Source organism: Falco rusticolus, chromosome 8, assembly GCF_015220075.1.
Source record: "Falco rusticolus isolate bFalRus1 chromosome 8, bFalRus1.pri, whole genome shotgun sequence".
NCBI lineage: Eukaryota > Metazoa > Chordata > Aves > Falconiformes > Falconidae > Falco > Falco rusticolus.
In genome coordinates, this window is record NC_051194.1 from 50470182 (window position 1) to 50491564 (window position 21383).

The 21383-nt window shown below is 38.1% G+C and overlaps 1 protein-coding gene across 1 annotated transcript in view; it reads left to right on the forward strand.

Annotated features, from left to right (window-relative positions):
• The window catches only part of PARD3B (par-3 family cell polarity regulator beta), a 413185-nt gene that overhangs the window by 168048 nt on the left and 223754 nt on the right, over positions 1-21383 (forward strand). The window contains exons 5-7 of the mRNA XM_037397959.1: positions 4398-4489; positions 14725-14811; positions 18353-18478. Of these exons, the coding sequence (XP_037253856.1) occupies positions 4398-4489; positions 14725-14811; positions 18353-18478 (305 nt within the window). The remainder of the gene's footprint in view (positions 1-4397; positions 4490-14724; positions 14812-18352; positions 18479-21383) is intronic.

A 21383-nucleotide genomic window follows, 5' to 3' on the forward strand; every position in this document is an offset into this window, starting at 1 on the left:
GATACTTTCTCTTGGGTTTACCAGACTACTTCATTCCTAGTTTGAGTAGATACCATGTGTATTTCCTCTATTCATAGAACTTACTGATTTCCTTCAAGTTTAGTGTTTGATGACCTTTTTATACTGCAAGTAAACTCTGTACTCAGGATTTTCTCCAGTTGCTTATGTAGACTTCCTATTTTCTAAATTTATCTTAGGTTTCTCTCATGTTGGTTGTTGTTTAATAAGAGTTTTTTTCCAAGTAAAAGAGGATGGTTTTTGCTACCTAGCTTTTCTAAAAGTGATGTGTTCGCAATTTTATGCTACCTGCAAACTTACTTCTTGTCTTAAGAATAGTGTTCTGAGTCTACCAGGGAGAATAGAAGTGATTTAGGGTCCTTTTATAGCCGCTGGTGGCCTGTGGATATTTCTAAAGATGTCGTGCTGGGCGAGGTGGTATAGTCCACTCTTGGATAAACGTGTAAAATTTTGCTGCAGAAGAACCTCAATGAAAGATTTCTTTTTAGCTAAAATGTAATGCAAAGCTACACTATAACTGGAGTTTGGTTAGAGAACAGATCTGTTTGGTTGTTTTGGGTTTTTTTAGGATATGAAAATCCAGTTTTTCTGGGTTGTGATGATAGTGAGAAAACAAAGCAACAGGGCTTGCTGGTAGCCAGGCTGTCAGGGTAGCTATCTGCTGTGCTAGCTGCTTAGGGCTGCACCCTTAGTTTGAAATAAAACCAGTTGTTTTGACTGTTTTCAGTCAATTGTGTATATCCTCCTTTTTTTCTAGCCAGAAATGGATACTTTCATGTCTCTGTCCAAAAGTGCCACTATTGCTTCCCCCCCCAGATGTTTTGTGTTTTTTATGAAATAGGCATTTCAAAAATTAAAGAAAAAATTGAGAACTTCTCATACTCCCTAACCTTAAAAAGACACATGACTGATGCCAGCATTTATTGTTGAGGCTAATATATGTCCATGCTGATGGTTGAATTGAGAAGACTGTGCATGTCCACAGAGTTGAAAATGTTACTGGTATGTACTCTGTCACTCTTCCTACTATCATACATACGTGTTTACCTAATTTGAGAGCTCTCACATAATGAATATGAGATTTGGGTTACAGTTGTTGGCAGAGGGCTGCTATTGAATAGGATCCCTCTGTTTTGCTTCAGTCCTAATTTGAAGACCATGATTTTTGCGGCACTAAGAAAAATTGCCTAAATCAAATTATTCCTGTGTAAACAAACTAAAAATACTTCCACTGTTCTTAGACATGTGCTTTCTTGGCTTTTGTGTTTACCACGCCATTTTACATTTTATTCCTATTTCCTAAGTGAAAACTGCAATTCCGTCACTGTAAATCTATTACACTGTCAGCTGAATTTGAGTCAAGTTTTGGGAGTCAGTGTCATTAATTCTGCTAGTATTGAAAACCTGTCAGCCTTTAAAATATGAACAAGAGATTGAGAATTTTTGTGTGTATTGGATCATTGTCTTCTAACAATGTCTTTACTTGTGCATTGTTGGTTTGCTATCATTCTGCTAGCTGGGCAGGAGATGATCTGTTTAAATTTACTGTGCTTTTAATGGAGTGCTGAAGTATGAAAGGAATTTGTTCATTTGTAGTGATTGTTAAGTGACTGGAGCTCTGATGTCATTCTCAGAGAGCTCAATTATAATTTCAGTGTTATGATTCATGTTTCCTTGATCAGTTAGGCCTTTAAATATATCTGGCTTTGTGTTCACTGACTTGAGCATGTGATAATCTGTGGTATGTGTGAGCACTGTATGCCTTCAAATCGAAACAGGTGGTGGTGTGCAGGATGGGGGCTGTGACACTGAACCTCCCCCTGCAGCACCCTTCTGTCCAGATTATGAGAGGGTGACTTTTCTTTAGGAACATTTAGCCTTAAATTAAAAGCGGGGGGGGGGGGGGGGGGGGATATATAGAGAAATTAAGGCTTAAAAAATAATGGCTGTAATTGCTGTTATGGACTCCAAACTTCATTCTCCAATTCCTCACAGAAGTTTGATCTTGTGGAATGATGAAAATGTGGGGCTGTCAGGCACTTTACAAGGCTGGACTATTATTTTCTGGCACAGAAATGAACATGCCTTGAAACATTTGTGACACGTTTATAAATCTGTTCTTGAAGACATCTACTGAAGGACTGATACCCCTAATATCTTAATAATCCTCTTAGCCAGCTTCAAGACACTTTTTGCTGATCTGGTCTTTAGCAGAAAAGGAAGCTGTTGGTTGCCATCTTTTTGTGAGAATCTCTTACTTATCTTGCAGTGTAACTGTGCCCTTAGCAATGTTGTGCTGTGTCACTAAAAAAATAATCTGAGATTAGACTTGTTGATCAAAAAAAATGGTTTCTTGTGGTTTAAAGCCTGAATCAGTCAACAGAAACGTGAGATGAGATTGTGTTCTGAACATAGTATTTGTCATTACTGTGAAATCTGTTTCCCAAGAAGTGGAGGTGGAGGACAAGTATGGGCGTAACCTCACTACAGCAAGAACAGTAGTAACAAAAGCCCAGTAACAGAAATAATGCAACTTCTGCAGGCTTGTGTAGGCTGCAAGGGAGGCCTTAAATAGCATGAAGTTCTGAGGCGTGAGTAGCAAGTTCTTTGTCATGCATGGAGTAGCACTGTGTTGCAGCCAGTGTCTGGAAGAAAAGAGAGTGTAGTCAATTCACAACCCCAAATCTGCTCATGGCTTGGCTATTTTCAGTCTTCCAAACGAAGAACCTTTGTAGCACCAGTGTTTTCAGTGGTTAGCTAAAGGAGGTTAGCTTCGTTGGGAGCATTATTCTTAAGGGTTTTCATCTGCTTCTGGCATCTGTTGCTATCAAGGCGCTATCTTTTTTCAAGACTAAGTCAGCGTATGAAGGCTGTGTGTCAGATTTCTGTTGCTAATGCACTGCTTGAGGTTGAGTTCCTGATTTATGAGGTTAGTATGGAATATGCTTCATATAACAAGAATTGCTCCTTGACGTGTGGTTCCACTGTGAAAAGTGATTGGAAGAGATGGCACGTACTCACTACACATTTTTTAAAATAGTTCTTCCATTAGTGACAGAAGTTTGCTTTCAGCGAGCTATATTGGTCTTGTAGTGGAAGCCAAGTCTGTTGGCTTGTGCTCTGATTAACACACACAGAGAATCACTACCAGTATTATAAGTTCAAAAGTGGTGTGTGAACCGAAAGGGGATCCAATTTAATTTATATTCCAAGGTTTGCTTGCAAGGCTGGACAGGATTATTTTCTAAAATACAAAGCAACCCACTTTTGCCCCCAGCTCTCCTGATACTTAATAACTGAAAAGAAGCTCTACAAATCTTTGAGGGACCAAAACCAACAAACCTTTAAAGCCATCTTTCTGAGTAGAGCCATCTTTTGAGAGTATTTGGAAGTTTAAAAGTACAGTGTAGAGCTTTTATTGAAAATTAAATTACCTATCTAGTTGGCTTTGTTCATTGGAGTTAATTTATAACATTGCTACCTTTTGCCTTGGGACAACATGATATAGCAAGTATATACACTGGGAAACTGTACCACTGCAAGAACAACAACAAAAATGATTAACTTTATGTAGTTAAGATCAAGCGCTGAATTGAATTCTCTTAGTGTGTTGACAGCTGAAGATTTATGTCTTCCAGCTATATTCCCGTTGCAGAGTTGGCAGAAGTGACCTGTCCAAAGAAGATCCTTGTTACGGATTTTGCTCTGTTTACATTATTACCATAAGGGTCACAGTGAAGTACAGTACATTAAAGCTAATATATCACCTGCTGACAGTGGTCTTATCTTGTTGGACCCTCTTTCCCTCTCCCAGTATGAAAAAAAACCAATGCAAACATTAAGACTCTAAGGATCACAAAAAGGAAGTTAAATAATAGTTTTCAAGAGTGTTACCATTAATGTCAGGTTTCCATGTGCACTGTATTTTTGTGTCTGGCCAAATGGTTATATAGTTTCTTTTTCTATGAAGTTACTGTGAAAATATCTTTACCAGGTAAATGCTACTAAGGCATAGAAGGAGCAGAAAAAAGCCATTGGGTTTGTCCAAGATCTGTGGAATCTATTTGTGAGACAGGAGGTGGCTCAAAATGGGCAAGAGTGACATTCAGGTCAGACAGGCAGGCAAGGAAGCAGTGCCGCAAGCTTTGCCAGTGGGAGCATGGCGGGGTTCTGGTGTGAGGAGCACGACTGTTTCTCCAAATGCTGTGTCACATACGCTGCACACAGAACAGGTCTTTCAGCCGTCACTGTCAGTGATACGATGTTACTTAGGACTTGTTTACTCTTCCAAATATTGACTCAAAAATATAAATATAGCCATTGTTCTATATGCATAAGCATGTATGTAGTTTCAAATGTGCTTTGAAATCTCTCAACAGGGTGCTTCCCAGGTATCCTTTCAGGATGCGGAGATGAACCTCACTGGCCCCACAGAACTGTTGTTGGCTCAGAGGACCCGGCTCCCTATCAGGTAAGAACATCTTCTGTTCAGTGCTAACTCAAGTGTGATTTATCAACGTACAAAACAAGACTTCTCACTCCAGCTGCACCTGTGAATCTGCATTGTGCGCATCATCATGGTCTCTTCCTCCTCGTCCCTTTCCCATCCTAAAAATGCACTCGATTCACAAACTGAAGCACGTATTTGCACATGACAGTCTTTTACCCTCAATGAATATGAATGACTTTATTGTGGTGTTAGTAGTGTAAGGCTAAGGGGGAAATACGCTACCATTGTGTGTTGTCTTTGTGCTTTCTGCTCAGTCCTGCCAAGTATTTGATGTCTTAAGATAGAGGATGTTCTTAGGTAGTATATTGTATAAATAACCAGTCAGCTAAACCATGTAATCCTAAAAGGATTTTTTCAGTTAAAATATCACATCTGGTTTTGAGTAGTATGGTTGCTATATCCTGTAGTAGATTTTATATCTGTGCTTATACACTGTGAAAACTATAGCCAGTATTTGTAATACTTCCCCGTGGCTTGCCTCACTGGAGTAGTCAGATGGAACGCATCCTTTTCCTCTCTTCATTTATAACAAAACAGAGATGGCCAGTGTTGTTGTAACTGAAGGTGGCAGTGGTCACATTGATAGTTTGGAAAATAACTTTGATTTTGACTGGTCTACATTTTGACTGAAACTTAGGTAAATACATAATTTGCGTTGGAAGCCAATACAGTAAGATTTAAGAGTTGCATAGGTGAAACAAGTGGAAACTAGGTGTTCTCAAGAGGTTTAATAGTGAGCTTCAGGGTTTATTGTTCCTGAAATCACAGGGAAAATTCTAAATGGCTGAAATGAAATAAAAATATTTTTGCAGATTACATTTGTCATACAAAAATTAACAGCCAGGCTGCAATACAGTGTTGCTAAGTAGGTCAGACACTTCCTCGGTGGTGCTAGTAGAGGTTTTAACCTGGTAAATTTAGAGCAAAATGCTTCTGTGCTGCTATTCTCCTGTCCCACCATAAGCTTAAATATCAGTTTTAACTGGTGACTCAGGATGTGCAGAAGTCACCTTTTTGAGTAGGGAAAGGAATTCAGTCCTTTGTCAAGTATGTTGTGTTTGTTGCAGAACTCAGTGGTATCATAGCATGTAGTCTAATGAAATTAAGAAGTGTTACGTGGCAAACTTTTGTGTGACAGCTAAAATGGCAAAAATTAATTTGTTTCAATTTTTATTATAGCAGATAATCATTGCTATAATTCTGCAGCTTATAGTTCTTTGTCAAGACAGTATAAAAGAAAAACCATGAAAAAACCAGTATCTGAATGCTTTAATCTTAAAGCATGTATCTTCATAAACACCTGAGAATTCCCATTTTACCTATGTGAGGTCTGGGAAGGAAGCATGGAGTTATATACGCAGAATCTGCGGGGAAGTTTGCAAGAGCAGAGACTCTGACCTTCATGGTCTTCTGGTCCACACCAGGATTTTGGTAGAAGGATCACCTTTCCTTTTAGAGCGTATCAAAAATTTGTCTTCTGCACGCAGGAGTTAATTTCTTAGTTTTTCTAGTTCTTCGAGTCATCATTTAATTTCTTTTATGGGATTTTTTTTTTTTTTTTTTTTTGTCTTGGTAAGGTTGTGATTTTCAATTCTTCTGTGTATTTTTCCTCCTTCTTGGAGACCTCTTGTCACCTACTTTGTATGCCTTTCTGTGGTTTCTTCTCTTGCATGCTGGTACTGATACATATTTTTAGAATGGTCTCATCATGAAAAGGAGCTGGAGAGCTCTTCCAGTTTCCTCTGCATCTGTCAGGCCTCTTAAGTTACGTGCTAGCTGATTAATGTTCATCATGCAGTTATAGAACTTGGTCACTTTAGTTGTTAAATATTTATTTTCTGTTATGGAATGTCACTAAAGAATTCTGCAGCTTGTTTCACTTGAGGTGGTTATTATGCATCACCAGATACATGCATTCATTTGTCTCTTGATCCATTAGTTTGTCATGAGGATTAATAAAGCTCTATGCGTGCTATGCTCATATTTACTGTTGTCCTTACGCTTTTACTAGGGTGGTTTAGATCATCTAAGTCCTCTTAGGAATTTTCTGACAGCATATGATTGTTCATCAAGTTAAACAAGTCACTGCTTGCATTGGGGATCCTTCAGAAGCTTGAGGCATTACTCATTTGCTTTAATCTTCGTAACCTGATTGTGGTGGCCACTTGAAACATTGACAATGAGAAAGACCTCTGTGATACTTTTCAGAGGTATTCAGTTTTCTGAAATGGTCAGGTCTTCTCTGGCATGTTGCAGAACAGTTGATAATAAGCCTAGTTATCTGTAGATCTCTTAGGATTTTTGCTGAATTTGCAAACTATCTTGATGGAGGAGTATGGAAGGAAAAGTGATAAAGAATACAGATTGGGGGCTACTCAGCTGATGCCTGAGTATCAAAGCATTGAACAGACAGAGAGCAGAGGGAAAGCTGGCCGGAGCAAGGTATTCCCAAGAACCTTTCTGCACTGGTTGTAATTTTTTGAGACAAAATGAGCTGTCTTAATCTGGATTGAGATTGATGCATTAAGGAGAAACATTGGCCAGAAAAACCTGAAACACAAACAGAGAGAAAGGAGCAGTGTTTCTTTAAATGCAGAGTTCCAGTAAATTAATACTACTAAAATATGCCTTGCTTGTGCTTCCTGTGTCCTGAAGAGATTTTTAAAAACACTATTTTGCCTGCAAGTCTTGAGATGGGGGTAGTATGAGGATTTTTTCCTCAAAATTGTGAATTATATTCAATTATTTGTAATATATTCCAGTTTCTTCAAACAAGAGGAAATCGGAACACATGTTGTAAAGCAAAGTTAGTTGGTATTTCTGTGAAAATCACTGGAATTTCAAAAGTCAAAGAATTTCAGTTTTAAGGTAATGATTGTGATTCTTGTATGGCTTTCTCCTTAAAAGTGCAGTGTTTTGGTTTTGTTTGGGTTTTTTAAACTTTTTTCCAAAAGTTTTTTTCATTAGGAGTGGTAGGTTTATAAAGGAAAATAGTGAGTCATTGGAGACCATGTATCTTATCTTACTGGTATCTTAATTTGAATATAAGTAAAAAAGGTCCTATTAATAGAATAATAATAATTAATAAAACTGTTTCTTCCATAAGTAGTAAAACTAGCATCTTCATATCTAATTTGACTCTCTTTACACTCTTCTTTCTGGAAGGAAATACTATTTATAATTCTGATTTTTGCAGTTATCTTTCTTGTTGTATTTCAGAGATGTTAGGGCCATGAAGGACCACCAAGTCATGACACCTTAAGCCTTCATTTTAATAAGCCATGTTAGTTAAGTGATGTTAATGAAGCTAATGTTTAAGCCTGTGAGCTACTCCATGCTATGAAAGAAAGAAAACCACTATTGTCCCTGCAGCTTTAACTAAATATATTCTTCCCTGTCACTAAATTTGGTAATCACTATGACCTACAGCACTTAAGCAAAATAGCATCTAGTCACCTAAGAAAATTATCTGAGCCTTCTCATCAGAGCACCAACCTGTCTGAGGTCACTGTCCCTTCTCTTAACTACAGCCAATAGTAGGTGTTTCAGAGGGAGGCAGAAAAAAGAGTACCGTGATTAATATTTTATGATTATGAAGTCTAGTCCGTTGAAGTTAAAGGCTTCAGACCTGGCTCGTTTTATGTTTCTCTCTAAGCAGGAAAATCATTCCATTTGAAGAAAACTAGTTCACTGATTTAAGTAGGTAAAATTAGTTGTATGTTGGATAAATGAAACGAGTGGCAGTGTGGAGGATTTTTTAGCTACTGTATTCAGAAGCTAATAGGAAGGAGGTTTCTTGGCTTGGATTCTCTTAAAAAATTCATTGTAAAAGTACTGGGCAACTTTTCAGGACAGTATCTTTTGGGAGTCTGAAAATTTTAATTTGACCTTTGGGGAGTTGAACTTTGCTAGAAGAGAGACTTGAAACCTTGGGTTTTAGGCACTTTTTTTTTTAAATGGAATAAATAAAGACAGGACTAGTGACTATCCTCTTGTAATTTCTGAAGGTGGATTTTTAAATTTATTTCCTAGTAAAGATGATGTTTAGAGTAAGTGAAGCTAAGCTAATGCCATGAGTGTATAAAAGTTGGTATTTTTTCCTTGCTTCCCTTCATGTCCTGGACTAGGACTGAAAGATTTTTAAAGTAACAGCAGGGTCTTGATACTCTACAGAGGTCAGGTAGAAATTCAACACAACCTTTAACGCACACTACACATAGAAAATACTGGTTTTGAAAACCTTGCTTTTCTTAGTAAAAATGACGGTGTTAAGGAACAGTAAACACAAATCTGCTTGGAAGTGGATGTTTAGATTATTAGCAGGATTAGTTGGAACTCAAAGGGTAATTTATGCGTAGATAATTCATTACGTGTTTTCATTATGTTCTGTTTTGCTGTCTGCCCACTTCTTTTTAGCAGAGGTCAGGGTCAGTTCCTTGGTTTAAGCACTGTAGATACATAATTAAAGCGTAACGACAGCGTTTTTTTCTTCTCTGTATTTTACTTTTTTTTTTTTTTTTAACCTACTGTGTCTTTCATTAATCTAACAACACAGATTTGGAACAACTTGATTTAAAGAAAAAAAGACACAAAAACCTGGTGCCTGCAGGCTGGCTGGTTTTTTCTCTAAACGTTTAGACAGTTAATATTGTGAGAACTGATTGATTGATTTATTTATTGGGGGGGGGGGGGCAGGGAACTGGATTTCAGTAGCATTTTTGCTAGATCAACATCTTTTTGTTAGGAGCGGGTGATTAGTTACCTCCTGAAACCTGAAAGTGGAAGATTCTGACATTACTTCATAGTAAATATTTAAACTTTGTGGATAGTTTTAGTTTTGTGTAGAATGGAGCAGCTGAAATGCGAGTGCCTCCTCTAACAGAGGTTGAGCAGTTCCCTTAACTGTTTGGAAAACTCCTTTTCGACTGCCTGTTCAGTTGCTTTCCCTTCTCCTTGTAGGGTGCTCTCCATCCCTATTTAGATACTGCTCAGATTTTCATTACTTGAGTGTGTTCACTCTATTTAACATCTTGAGCTCCAGTTTCTTGTTCAGGCCTTTCAAGACATTTTCGTCAGAGCTTTGAGCATGCAGTTTAAAAGAGGGAAGGAGAAATGTGGAAAAAGGGGTAGGAGGCGGTTGGCAAATATGCTATCTGACAGCTTTAGTTGAGCTGGCTACTCAGGAAGCCTCTCTGGAAAAATGGGTGCAAATACTTTATTACCATCAGTAACCGTACTGTTTTGATTAGTAGTAGTAGTACATGGACAGTCATCACCCTTTTTATTTGGATAAATCTGTGCATGCTTCCACTTTAAAATTCCCTTTAATAACCTGACCTCGCCTGTCTGCCTGTGCTCGCTACCAAATGTCAGGCACCCCTTATTACTGGGTGGTCTCCTCCCCTGGAACAGCAGCGTTGGCTGGTGGTGCTGGAGGTGCAAGTGAAGAGCAAGCAGGGAAGTAGCTTAACTTCCATCTGTGAGCTCTGTGCATCTGAGTGACATTTTCTTTGCCTTTTTGCTGTGGTCAATAAAAACACCACAAAGCGTGTTCAGAATATCAGCTGTGCTTTTCTGATTGCAAGGGAAACATTGACATCCTGCGCTAAGAGGTTTTTCCAGATATAGCAGCTTACTAATCTGTACCTTTTCTTAAAAACATCTGAGGAATTTAGTGATCTATTGAAAGATTCTGGCTTTGTCATGTTGTGCCTGGGTGGAAGACTTACATGCAACTGTTGAATAAGACTAAAATGGGAAAAGAATATGCCAGTGGAATGATAAATAATTGGCCTGCGTTTACTCAGGCGGTAGATTCTTGTGACATACACGATGACAAGTTTTGCCCAGTAACCCATGCAGAAAGCAGCTTTCTCTGAGGTGCTATCTTCAGTATGTTGCAAGACCAATCTGCTTTAGGCTGCACCTGCTGCATTCTCCAAGAGCAGTCCTACTAAGATTCTTCCAGCACTGGTAATTGGGGAAGGTCAAAGTGAACCAGGTCATGCCGCAAAACTCCCAAATGTTTATTTCTGGAGAGACATCCCTTTTAAGCATTAGTGTGCTCAGTGGTTGAGATTGGGTCTTCAGTATTATTGGATAGTTTGCAGAGGAGCTTTCAACCAACAGATCTTTTCCCATTGCATAACTGACAAACTGCAAATTCTTGATGGAGTTTTCAGGAGAGGGAGCTATAGTATTCGACAGCAAGGGCGCTGCCAATCTGATCAGAATGTGCAACACTCCATTTAAATTTTGCTTTCCATCTTACAAATGGACTGCTGTGCATGCTCACTATACACATGCATGCATCCTCTCTATCTCTCTTTTTGCTAAACTGTACTCATCAACGTTTTTAATATTATGCATGGCAAGCCTTCCTGACAAATGTGATAGACTGTAAAGAATCTGGCAGAAATCAATAAACATCAAGCAGTGAAGAATTTAAATAGTAAATGATGACAGCTTCTTCAGGTTAAAAATCAATAGTACAGTGTTGAATGTGGTCTTGGATGCCACAATCAGGTCATGCTAGGCAGGTGTTCTCTTTGCACCGAGACCTCCAAGGCACCTTCAGTGCAGCGAGAGTAAGGGAGGTGCCAGCATCCATTTAAAGAAGCCTGAGTCCATGTGTCTAGTTGGGGTGAACCCTGCAGCCGTGATAAATTGCACGGAGATAAATGCTTTTTAAAAAATACACTTGTTTTAATTGCTGTAAGAACACATCTATATGTATCCCATAGAAATTGGGCTGCAAAGTCAGCAAGGACAGTGCTATCTGAGGTAGGAGCTCTGTGTGCTCCTTGAAGAACATGCAGGAGATACTAGCGGTGTAGGACACGAGGCACCCTCTGTGCATTGCTCGCCAATGCTCCCGGCTTCTCATCCCCAGCTACCAGTTGGACGCCAGGTCTTTTATACTGACTCAATAGGCCAGTCTTGGTTTTTTTCTTTTACTGCAAAAATGTACTTGGGATGTATAGGGGAAACTCAAAATAGAAGTAGGTCACTGGTAGGTTACTAACTTCTGGAATTTATTTTTTTCCTATTTTGGGGGTTGTGGTGTGTGGTTGTTTTGGGGTTTTTTTAGTGTCTGTAGAAAACACATAAATTACTCTGTTGTCAGTATCACAGCTATCAACCGGCAGTGGAGACCCATTCTGCGCTTTCCCATCCTCTTTGTTCAGTTTTTTAACTTCACTCCGTCAAACTGAAGAGTCCCAGCACCTTGGTGTCCCTTGTGCCTGTGGCGTTTAGTACTTAGTATTCTTAAAGCTCACCCTGTTTGGGATCTCAGTCAGCTATGGCTCTATTCCCGAGTACTTTCTCCAGCACAGTGTAAACTGTAAGCCAGTGTGGTGCACTGCTGGAGTTCAGCTGTTCTTGTGGGCAGATTAAACCTGCTGGAAGATGGACACCATGAGCGAATGATGTCAGATTTTTCCGAGTCTCTAATCTTTGAGGTTCCTAAACAACAACAAAAATGCCGAATCCCAGATATCCTGATTTTTAATTGATTTAACTGTCAGGCTTTCATAGATATAATATAAAAATATGTCCTAAAAGATCTGTCGGAGTTGTTGTGAAGGGCAGTTTACTTCTCCGATGTAACCGAGAATCACATTTGTTTGAGAATTAAAAGTCATTCTGACTAATTTTTTTTTAATAAAAAATATAATTCTGAAGAACCTTTTTTATATATGTGTATACAGAGTGACCTCTTACTCTGGATATTTAGTGCTTTAATATGTCCATAAGTTTCAGGATGTGCCACAATGTTTTTAAAAGTAATGTACAATGTACATGTGGGCTATTTGTTTTCACAGAGAAGCCTGTTTTTCTTAGTGTGTAGATTTCATGTTAGATTTAAAAATAAACTTGTATGTTTTCTTTGGCTTTGAGCCTACTTGTAACTGTAAGTGCATTGATTTAATATGACAGCTAGCCTGTCTATCATGATAGCCCTCAAAAAAATTCCTGCTCTGTTTTACAGTTGCTTGGGAAGACAGCTCCTCCCGTGAGTACTGAAGCAACATGGGGTTATCTGGGGACAGCTGTAACTTGCTTAAGTTTTCCAAGTACAAATGAAAGTCCATTCACTACTACTGATTATTTTCTGGATCTGTAGGATTTGTCTACTGAATTTGCTCATATGTTTTGATTCTATAGAAGTTCAAAAGACATAAAAGTAGCCTTTTTTTTTTTTTTTGTCTCTGTTAAGAGAATTGGAGGAAGTAGAAGAAGGAACTGAAAGAAGAATTAATTTCCTGTGCATGCATTTTTGAGGTTTTGGTAACCACCTTGATTAGCTATTCTGACCATTTTCACTAGACAAAAATGTTTTCTAAAAAAACTTACAGGAAGGTTTTGTCAGGATTTCTGTTTAATTCATGAAGAGAGAAGAATACAGGAAATAAAAAAATCAGCAAGTAGAAATGCCTGTTAATCATGCCTGTGTTACAAATACAGTAGCATGAAAATCTGTTGTGTTGAGATCAGTGGTGGTTTGTTTTTCAGGGTCTGTCCATTTAAGGTTTATGGTATACAAATTCATTCTAGTGTCACCCTTTTTGGAAGAATAATTTTTAAAAAGAAACAAGCCCTCTCCAAAACTCCCAACAAACAACTCCCACTCCCCCAAACTCCAAAACCAAAAGAAAATTATATAAAGCTGTTCTATTTCATATTTAGCTGGCCAAGCTAAGAATTACTGTATTTAGGGCAAGTTGCTTCTGATTAATCATTGTGGAACTGGAGGTTCATAACAAAAGAAGAAAATACTCATGCTATATTAGGGAAACAAAGACAAATGAGGAAGAATTTGTCTTAAGATCATTTGCAGTAATTCTCCTCCTTTTGGGAGAGCTTAGCTGTGCCCTGTGTTTTTACGTTGTGTCTCATCTGATGTAACTGTGTTGTCACTTCAAGGGTGGTCACAGATTCATCCCTTATACCTGTGTATTTCTGCTGATTCTTGAATCAAATCAAATGATCATAAGACCATGGGTCAGTGAGATTAGTCAGCTGATCCCAGAGGACGTCGTTGTACTAGGAAAACATCATTTGCGGGGGAGGATGGGGTGGTGCGCAAGAGTTGCCTTGGTTGTCTTGGTCGTTTTTCTCACCCTGCGGATGTGCACTCTGGATCTGTTGTGTGGCTTTTGGGGAGCGAGCACAAGTCTTTTTTCGCAGCAGAAGCCTGCACTTGCATCAGTTAGGCTGAACGTTTAACTCGTGGCAGTATATAAAGTGGCCATTTGGTTCAGTTTTACGTGTTCTGTAAATGTTGTAGGATTGGCATGCAAGTGTAGAACTTCTTACAGCTTGAATGCATTAGTGTTCTACTGTAAATGGAAATACCCAGTAGCTGTCCACTGGCCACTAATCCTGAGTGTTGATGGTGTTCAGTATGGTTTGAGGGGAGGGGGTGTTACAGAACATGTCGACTAGTATAGAAAGAAGGAATATAATCTGCTAGGATACAGACTTTACTCCTTTCTTTACATTTTTTTAATGTTTTAGCCAATTCAAATACCTTTTTCAAGTATGATCACCCAGAATAGAGTTAAGGTCGCTGTACTCAATAGGAAGTGAAACAGCACATAGCCGTGAAACAGCAAAAATCGCTTAGAGATAATACAGGGGTTTGATAATGGTGTTTGAGGAAGGAAACTTCCTGATAAAATGTGCTGAGTTGCAGTTTTGATGACAATTTGTTTCATTCTTTGTAAGTGAATTTATATGCAACTGAGGGCAGAAATTAAGTTATTTAAATATGATTTGACTAATCTGCTTACTGGCTAGATGTCCTTATTGTGTGATCTTCATGTTTGTAATGTGTCTACATGGAGACACTGACTGAAGCAGCTGACATGGAGCTTAAATTAAAAACACATAGAACTTTTTTTTTTTAATTGTGAAGTCTCTTCTGACTTAAAAGCTTTTCCTGTAATATTCTGGTTAATTTACTTAAGGGTTGGCTTAGGAAAATGTCTAGTACTTGGTGTCTTTCCTTTGCAAAGTATACAAATGCTATGTGTCTAAAAAAATTCAAAGAATTCAATAGCCATTTTACATTTCATCATATTTTTATACATTAGTGAGCTCTGAGTCAAATATTTTTTCTATCCTTTCTGCTATCTGATCACTCAGGAATTTGTTTTTAACGGAGGATGTTTCCCTGTGCTCTTTTTTAGTGAAATGACAAAAACAGTGGAGATTTCTGGGGAAGGTGGACCCTTGGGAATACATGTAGTGCCCTTTTTTTCATCTTTGAGTGGAAGGTAAGATATTTTCTGCATTGCTCAAGAAGTGTATTAATGAAAAGATTTCAGTTGTGGTTCTTTTACAATACCTGCTATTTAACCATAAGGAGATGAAACGCTTAAAAGAAAATTGGTTTATGATACTCTTTCATTACCAAAATATTTACTGGTCTAAGATACATACAGAACAATACCAACCTCTTTTTCTTATGTGTCCTTTTAGTTGCATCTGGTTTTATTCTCTGAATGGTTAAGCTAGGCCTTCTGTAGGATAATAGTAAAGGTGTGGGGGCTAGGGGGTTAGTTGGGTTTTTTTTGTGGTGTTGGGTGGGTGTTGGGGGTGTGTTGGTTTTTTTTTGTTTGGGGTGGTGGTAGTTGTCATCAGTGCCACCACCCCACCCCCCAGTTGGATTTTTCTGCATAAGTCCTTTCTTAGTGACGTATCAGACAAGAAATGTCAAAAAATTTGCTTGCCTGGTCATGCCTCATGTTTTTCAAGCCACCTCTCAGATTTGGTTGTAGAGCATTTATAAAATGTGCACTATACCATGAACTTTTCTTTGTCACAATACAATTACTTTAATTATAAATGATTTAGCATAGTCTGTTGAGATCACAAAAGCCTATTATAGCAGCATGCTCATATTGATGTACTGTAGTTAAGACTGTGTCAGCGTTTTCATTATAACTGTTTTCCAAGCTATGTAACTCAAATGTAAAAAAAAATTAAATAAATAAATAAAAAAAAAATTTCTAGGCTGAAATTTGACATACAGAGTCTTAGTTGGAGAGTTAATTTGACACTGGCAGCCCTGAATAAGAGATGGGAAATTGCCAGAACCGTTAGTGACACTACTTTATAGTAAAATGGCTGCCTATAACACAAAGACAATTATTGCAAAAGTAGAAACTGTCTAATTCTTAAATGTTTTTTTTTTCACTTGTCAACTTTAATGTGGGACAGAGAATGTGAAGGATTAAGTTGCCTTGTAAAGATCTGTGTGTGTAAACACTTTCTCAGCAAGATCTGAGTTTGTAAGTGGACCCAAATTCATTCAGAATGTTTTATTTGCCAAAAGGGAAACTAGATGTCCACCTGCTGCCTGGAAAAAAGTCTTCACTGTCTCAAGAAGAAAGTTGGTCTTTGATGGGAACCGTAGAAGATCTGAGTTGTGTCCTTGATTTTGCAGGCTGCCTGTTTGTCTTGAGAAGGGCACTTGTGTGTTTTATCCCACCATGAAGCACAGACAATAGTTCTTTGTTATAGGTGTGCCATAGGGGTTGTAGTGTACACACTGTATTTCAAGATCATTAGGTAAAAAATGTGATGAAATCACAAGCTATTAAAATCAGTAATTATTGTGACTGTAACACTGTTCTGTACTGAAGTATCCCTGTGTTGGGTGCAGCTTTTGAAGACATTCATGAAGAAAAAGTGACATGTGTGTTGCCTGCATGTTAATATGTCCTTATTTAGTAATTCTTTGGGGGATTCCTCAGAACAAAGGGGGTTTTGATAAGAGGGACTACTTGTTTAAACAGTTATCTTGAAATTTTAATGACCCCTGGCAGAACCATACCAATATCTTTGTAAAAGCGCTAGAGTGGCTGAAATCACTCATCCCTCTTGCTTTATCAAGCCTGAGACTAGTTATGAATTTTATCTCTTCATAACGTGGGAAAGTACAGAAGAGCATCTTTTATTACTGATAATAACATGATACAATTTATGGGGGCATGCTGGCTGTAACTAACTTGGTCTGGTATTTCAGTTGTAAAGTTATCTTCTAATAAGGTAATGCAGGCTTTAGCCTAGTGCTGCTGAGAGCAGAATTTTTCTAGAGGTAGTTAAAACATTGTGTTAATTTACAAAGTCTTAGTTTATACAGGATCTACAAAACTAATGGAAATAATTTCCCCCCTTTCTTTTGCACTTAGATACCATTAAAAAGGGAAATTAAAATTTAATAGTGCATTAAGATAATGCTAAAATTGAGGCTGTGGAAAAAAGTAATGGCACAATGAATTCAAACTGCCACAGCATATGTAACTCAAGCCATTCATTGGGGTACTACGGCGCACACAAGTTTCAGACAAGTGAGCAGTGCTGTTGCATTACATGGATGTGGCATCTAAGCACAAGGATTAGGGAGCAACCGACTTAATTTGTTATTTCTTGTGTTTCGCTGCTGTATTGGTTTGCATCTTCACATAAGTGTATTTCATTAGTTCTTAGGGTTTAGGGGTTTGATTGCCAGTAGTTTGATGTTTGTCATCAGTAGGGCTGTGCCTCTCACCGCCACTGCCCCTTTGAATCCTTAAGTGAAGGGTAACACAAGAGAATCTTTATGGGATAAATTAAATTATTTTCTTCTGGTAGATGTTTTGAAGAAGTAATATTAAGTAGGAACCAAGTTTTCCCTTAAAGTACGTTGATATGACAAAAAGAAATTTTTAAATCTTACTATACAGTAAATCTAAATCAGATGCACAGTGAATATAGTGTCATTTGAAATAGTTAATGGCATGCTGTGAATCTGTTGAACAGACTTAAATATAAGGGACAGTCATGAATTTGAGAAGAAATACAAGACTTTGGTTTTGTGACTGGAGTGCTGGCACGTTGGAAATTGCACATCAATATTTTATGGAGTATAACCCATAGAAAATGGTCTCTAAAGGTCATCTGTCTGATGCTGATATGGTATGGAAATTTAGTGGATAAAATTTGATTATAAAAGGTCTTTGCAAACACGCAGTTGTCAGGTTTTTTGGACATTATACTGGTATCGTTGGATATATCTATGTTGAGTTGTAGTCTGCAATACAGAGATGCTTCAGAAATAGCTTAGTGCTCCCAGCAGAGTTGACCAAACTGGAATTTTGCACCACCCACAGCTGTTCACTTAACACATTACCAGAAGCTTCTGTGCTGCACCTCAGTTCGCCATTTGCACATAACCTGGCAACAAACAACTTTAGGTTTTGATATTCTGCTGCTCTCCTGCCATATGAATAAATATCATCGCTGTCATGTATCAAAACAAGGGGCTTTGGCAACTGAAAATTTTCAGAGATTTTTCAGATGTGGAAATAGTGGTTATTTTTTATCTTATTCTAATGCTCATTTAGTTTATTACAATCGAGTTAGAAAATTGTTTTTAATCTGTTAGTGCTTTTCTTTGGAGCATGAAGCAATGTGATCTTACTTGGTGGCAGAAAAATACTGTGTAAGATACATGGGAATTTTTAACTGGATGAGGAGATCTAAATGTTTTTCTCTGTTTCTCCAAGTATGATCTCTAGGACTTAATGCTTCCCGAAGTTCTAGCAAGTAGTATAGCATTAGTGGCCAGCAATTTTTCTTAGTGCTTCTTTCAATCCCCTCCCTTTAACTAAAGGGTGAGCTGGAAATTCTTTCTCTAGGTTAAGCACTTCATAATGGTCTACTCTATCTCATCTCATACACAATAGAGATTAATATCTATTTTTAGTTGCTATAAATTCATACCAGCAGAATAAGGATAGTTTTCACTTTTTTTTTTTTTTGGCCTTTTAGGATGCTGGGACTCTTCATCCGTGGTATTGAAGAAAATAGCAGATCGAGGCGTGATGGACTTTTCCATGAAAATGAATGCATTGTGAAGATTAACCATGTGGACCTTACAGATAAAACCTTTGCACAGTAAGTGCTGGTTTACTGATGCTTTTAACTAGCCAGGATTTTATATAATGCTGTGTTTTATTAAGTGATTTATGCAAAGGGATTAATATTTATTTCAGATAAAATGCCTGTAAAATTGCTGCCTGGCAGAAACTTTGTCGTTTTCTTTCTGAAACCTCCAAATAAGGTGAAACTTGAGGAGAGGAATCTTGTAGTCTTACTGGACCTATTGTGCTTACTTGAATTTAAATAGCATTAAGTTTTTTCATAGTTATCTTCACTGTCTAATTCTTCTGTTATTTCTTCAGTCTTTTCTTTGTTTTTCCTCGTAAGACCTTCAGAATGAGTCAACATTGCACCATGTTTTTTAGAGTTCTTTTGCAAACAAAATATTCTTTGTGCTGCAGCTTTTTGAGCTTTTAATTTTTTAAAAAATATTAGTACTGTCCAAGTATGATTGGCTGAGCTAAATGGTAAGTCTTATCTCTCACTACTTTTATTAAAAATCTGATAACGTTTATTATCTATCTCAAATTACTTTAACAGGTTGCTTTGATCGGCTGTGAATTAATGTGACATTGTTGCACAAAAGAATAGCCTCTCAAATTTCACAGATATTTGCTCTAGTAATTAAATAGTAATTTGTTTTTACTTTTAATCCATATGTTTAGACAGCTGAGTGATTGTTTATAATATAACAAAAACCTATTGAGGTCTCAAGGGAGTTCAGGCTTAACTTTCTAAACAGTAAGCCAAATGTTCAAGGTTTCTAGACTAAAATCAAATACGTAATTTCACTGTTAGGGATAAATATTTGCAAAATAGGTTTTCATAAATCCAGCGTAGTTCTGTAGTATAGGTATTAACATGTTTCTGAGAGAGTGATTTTTGCCTCCTGATAGGTTTAGAGTTGCTGCTTTCTGCATATTTGGTGGTACGTGTATTCTGAAGTGATAGAGTACACGCCATTCTCTTGTACCTGTTAAAAGTTCCTACGTAAGATACTAGCTTTATTAGAACATTAGTGTTGCTGCCATATTAGAATGTTCATTGCCCCATTTGTGTAGTTTTGTAATGAAGACGTATCCTTCTCAAATGGGATTTTGCCGGAATCACAACCTCTCTTTTCAAAATTGTATGTGATCTTTTCTTTACAAATTTCTTGTATCCCTTGTGTTCTCTTCCGAATGTAACTAGATCTCCAGAGGCTTTAAGCCTATGAGATGTATGCGGAGTGTAGGACTGCATATTCTTCTGTAAGTTTACTAGGTTTTGGGACAGTTAGAAATACTGCAGTAAAACTTCCTGTCCTCTGTCAGGCTTTCCTTCAAAATGACAGATGCAGGACACTTTGCTTTCTCTAAGTTTGTGTAAAGTGTTGGGAGTTGGATGTTTACAAAGGCAATTGTTTGTTTAGAGAGGCCAGTCTTGTTAGGGGATGTCTCTGTCATTGGCGGAGGGAGAGAAGTGACTAAAAGGTGACTGAGAGTAGAGCCTTACTTCGTAGGTCTCAGCCACCGTTGTGTTACAGTAACAAGCAGTGTGGTTGCAGTGGCGTTGGATCTGAGGAGAACTGTGGGCAGTGAGGACTCAACATCCATTTGGGGACTGGGGAGAGTATTTTGGACAAGTTCTAGCCTGGTCTTGCGTCCTGTTCTGGAATAGTCTTCTGCATCATCTCTCTCCCTGGCTGTTGAGAATGGCTAAAGAAAGCAGCTTTCCAGGTTGAAATTAATCTCAGTGAATATGCCTTTTAGTTTTCATCTGTCATAACATGTAAGTGTCCTAACCTGACAGAAGTCCAAGTTACAGAAATGCGGTAATGATAATGGATGTGTCAAAGTATTGTCCCAATGACTATTGACCTGGAAATAGTCATCAGATTTGCTTTTTGGATTTTGGAAATCTGTTTGCTAGTTTCAAATTGACATTTCTTCATAACCCTTGTAAAAGGTGTTTTAACACTTCGCAGAAACTGTTACATACTGTTCCTTTCTGTTTTGAGCAGAGACTTCTAATATTGCTCCTGATAATTGCTACTTCTGCAGCTGTAATATCTGCAGCCTACTTTCTGTATTCCCATGTTTATAATAGTTTTATACAGACTGTTGGTCTGCTTTTTCATTTGCTGTTAATCTATTCAATTACATTGTTGTGTCGCAGAGTTTCTAGCGCCTCTTTTAATTGACTCCCTTATTTCTTTAAAGTATGCATTTGGGGTCTCAAGAAATGTAAATTTCTCCATCCATTATTTTTTCTCTTTGAAGTGCAGCTAGTTATTTTGCCCCCGAAGACTGCATTTAGGCTTTCCCACAGGATGTCTTGTGTTATTTCCACTATTTTTTGTTTGAAGGAGATCTTATATTTTCTCTTTCATATATTTAAATATTCATCTCCTGAAACTGAGTTATTAAATTACCTTGTAACATATGACCAAGTGGCTACTTGCAAGGATGAAGATGAGGTGTGAAAGAAACTCGGTCAACACTTCACATCCTTATTCTGGGAGCATGCTCTGGTTTCGGTGATCCAGGCAGGGTAAGGTCTGTCCTTGAAAACCTTCCAGGCTATAGGTTGAGCAGGTGACCTATAACCCCTGCAGACATACTGAGGGGCAGTGCTGTTACAGTTCTGAAACCTAATCCTTCAGTGTGATGCTGGAAGAATACCTCCCCCCAACACTCTCTCTGGTACCGTTCTCTTCTAAGTTTGAGGTTTCTCTTCTGGCAGTGTTCCCTTTCAGGGAGTGCGGTTATTCTGACTCTTGGTGCACATACACTCGGTGTGGCCAGGATGGTTCTTTCTCAGAGCAGCATCCGTTGGGACTGCCTCCTGACTTTAGTGTCTTCGTGCTACCAAAAGCCCTACTGAAACAGCCCCTCCCTTCCACTACCTACAGCTGCAAGGTGGAGGCACTGTGCAGCTC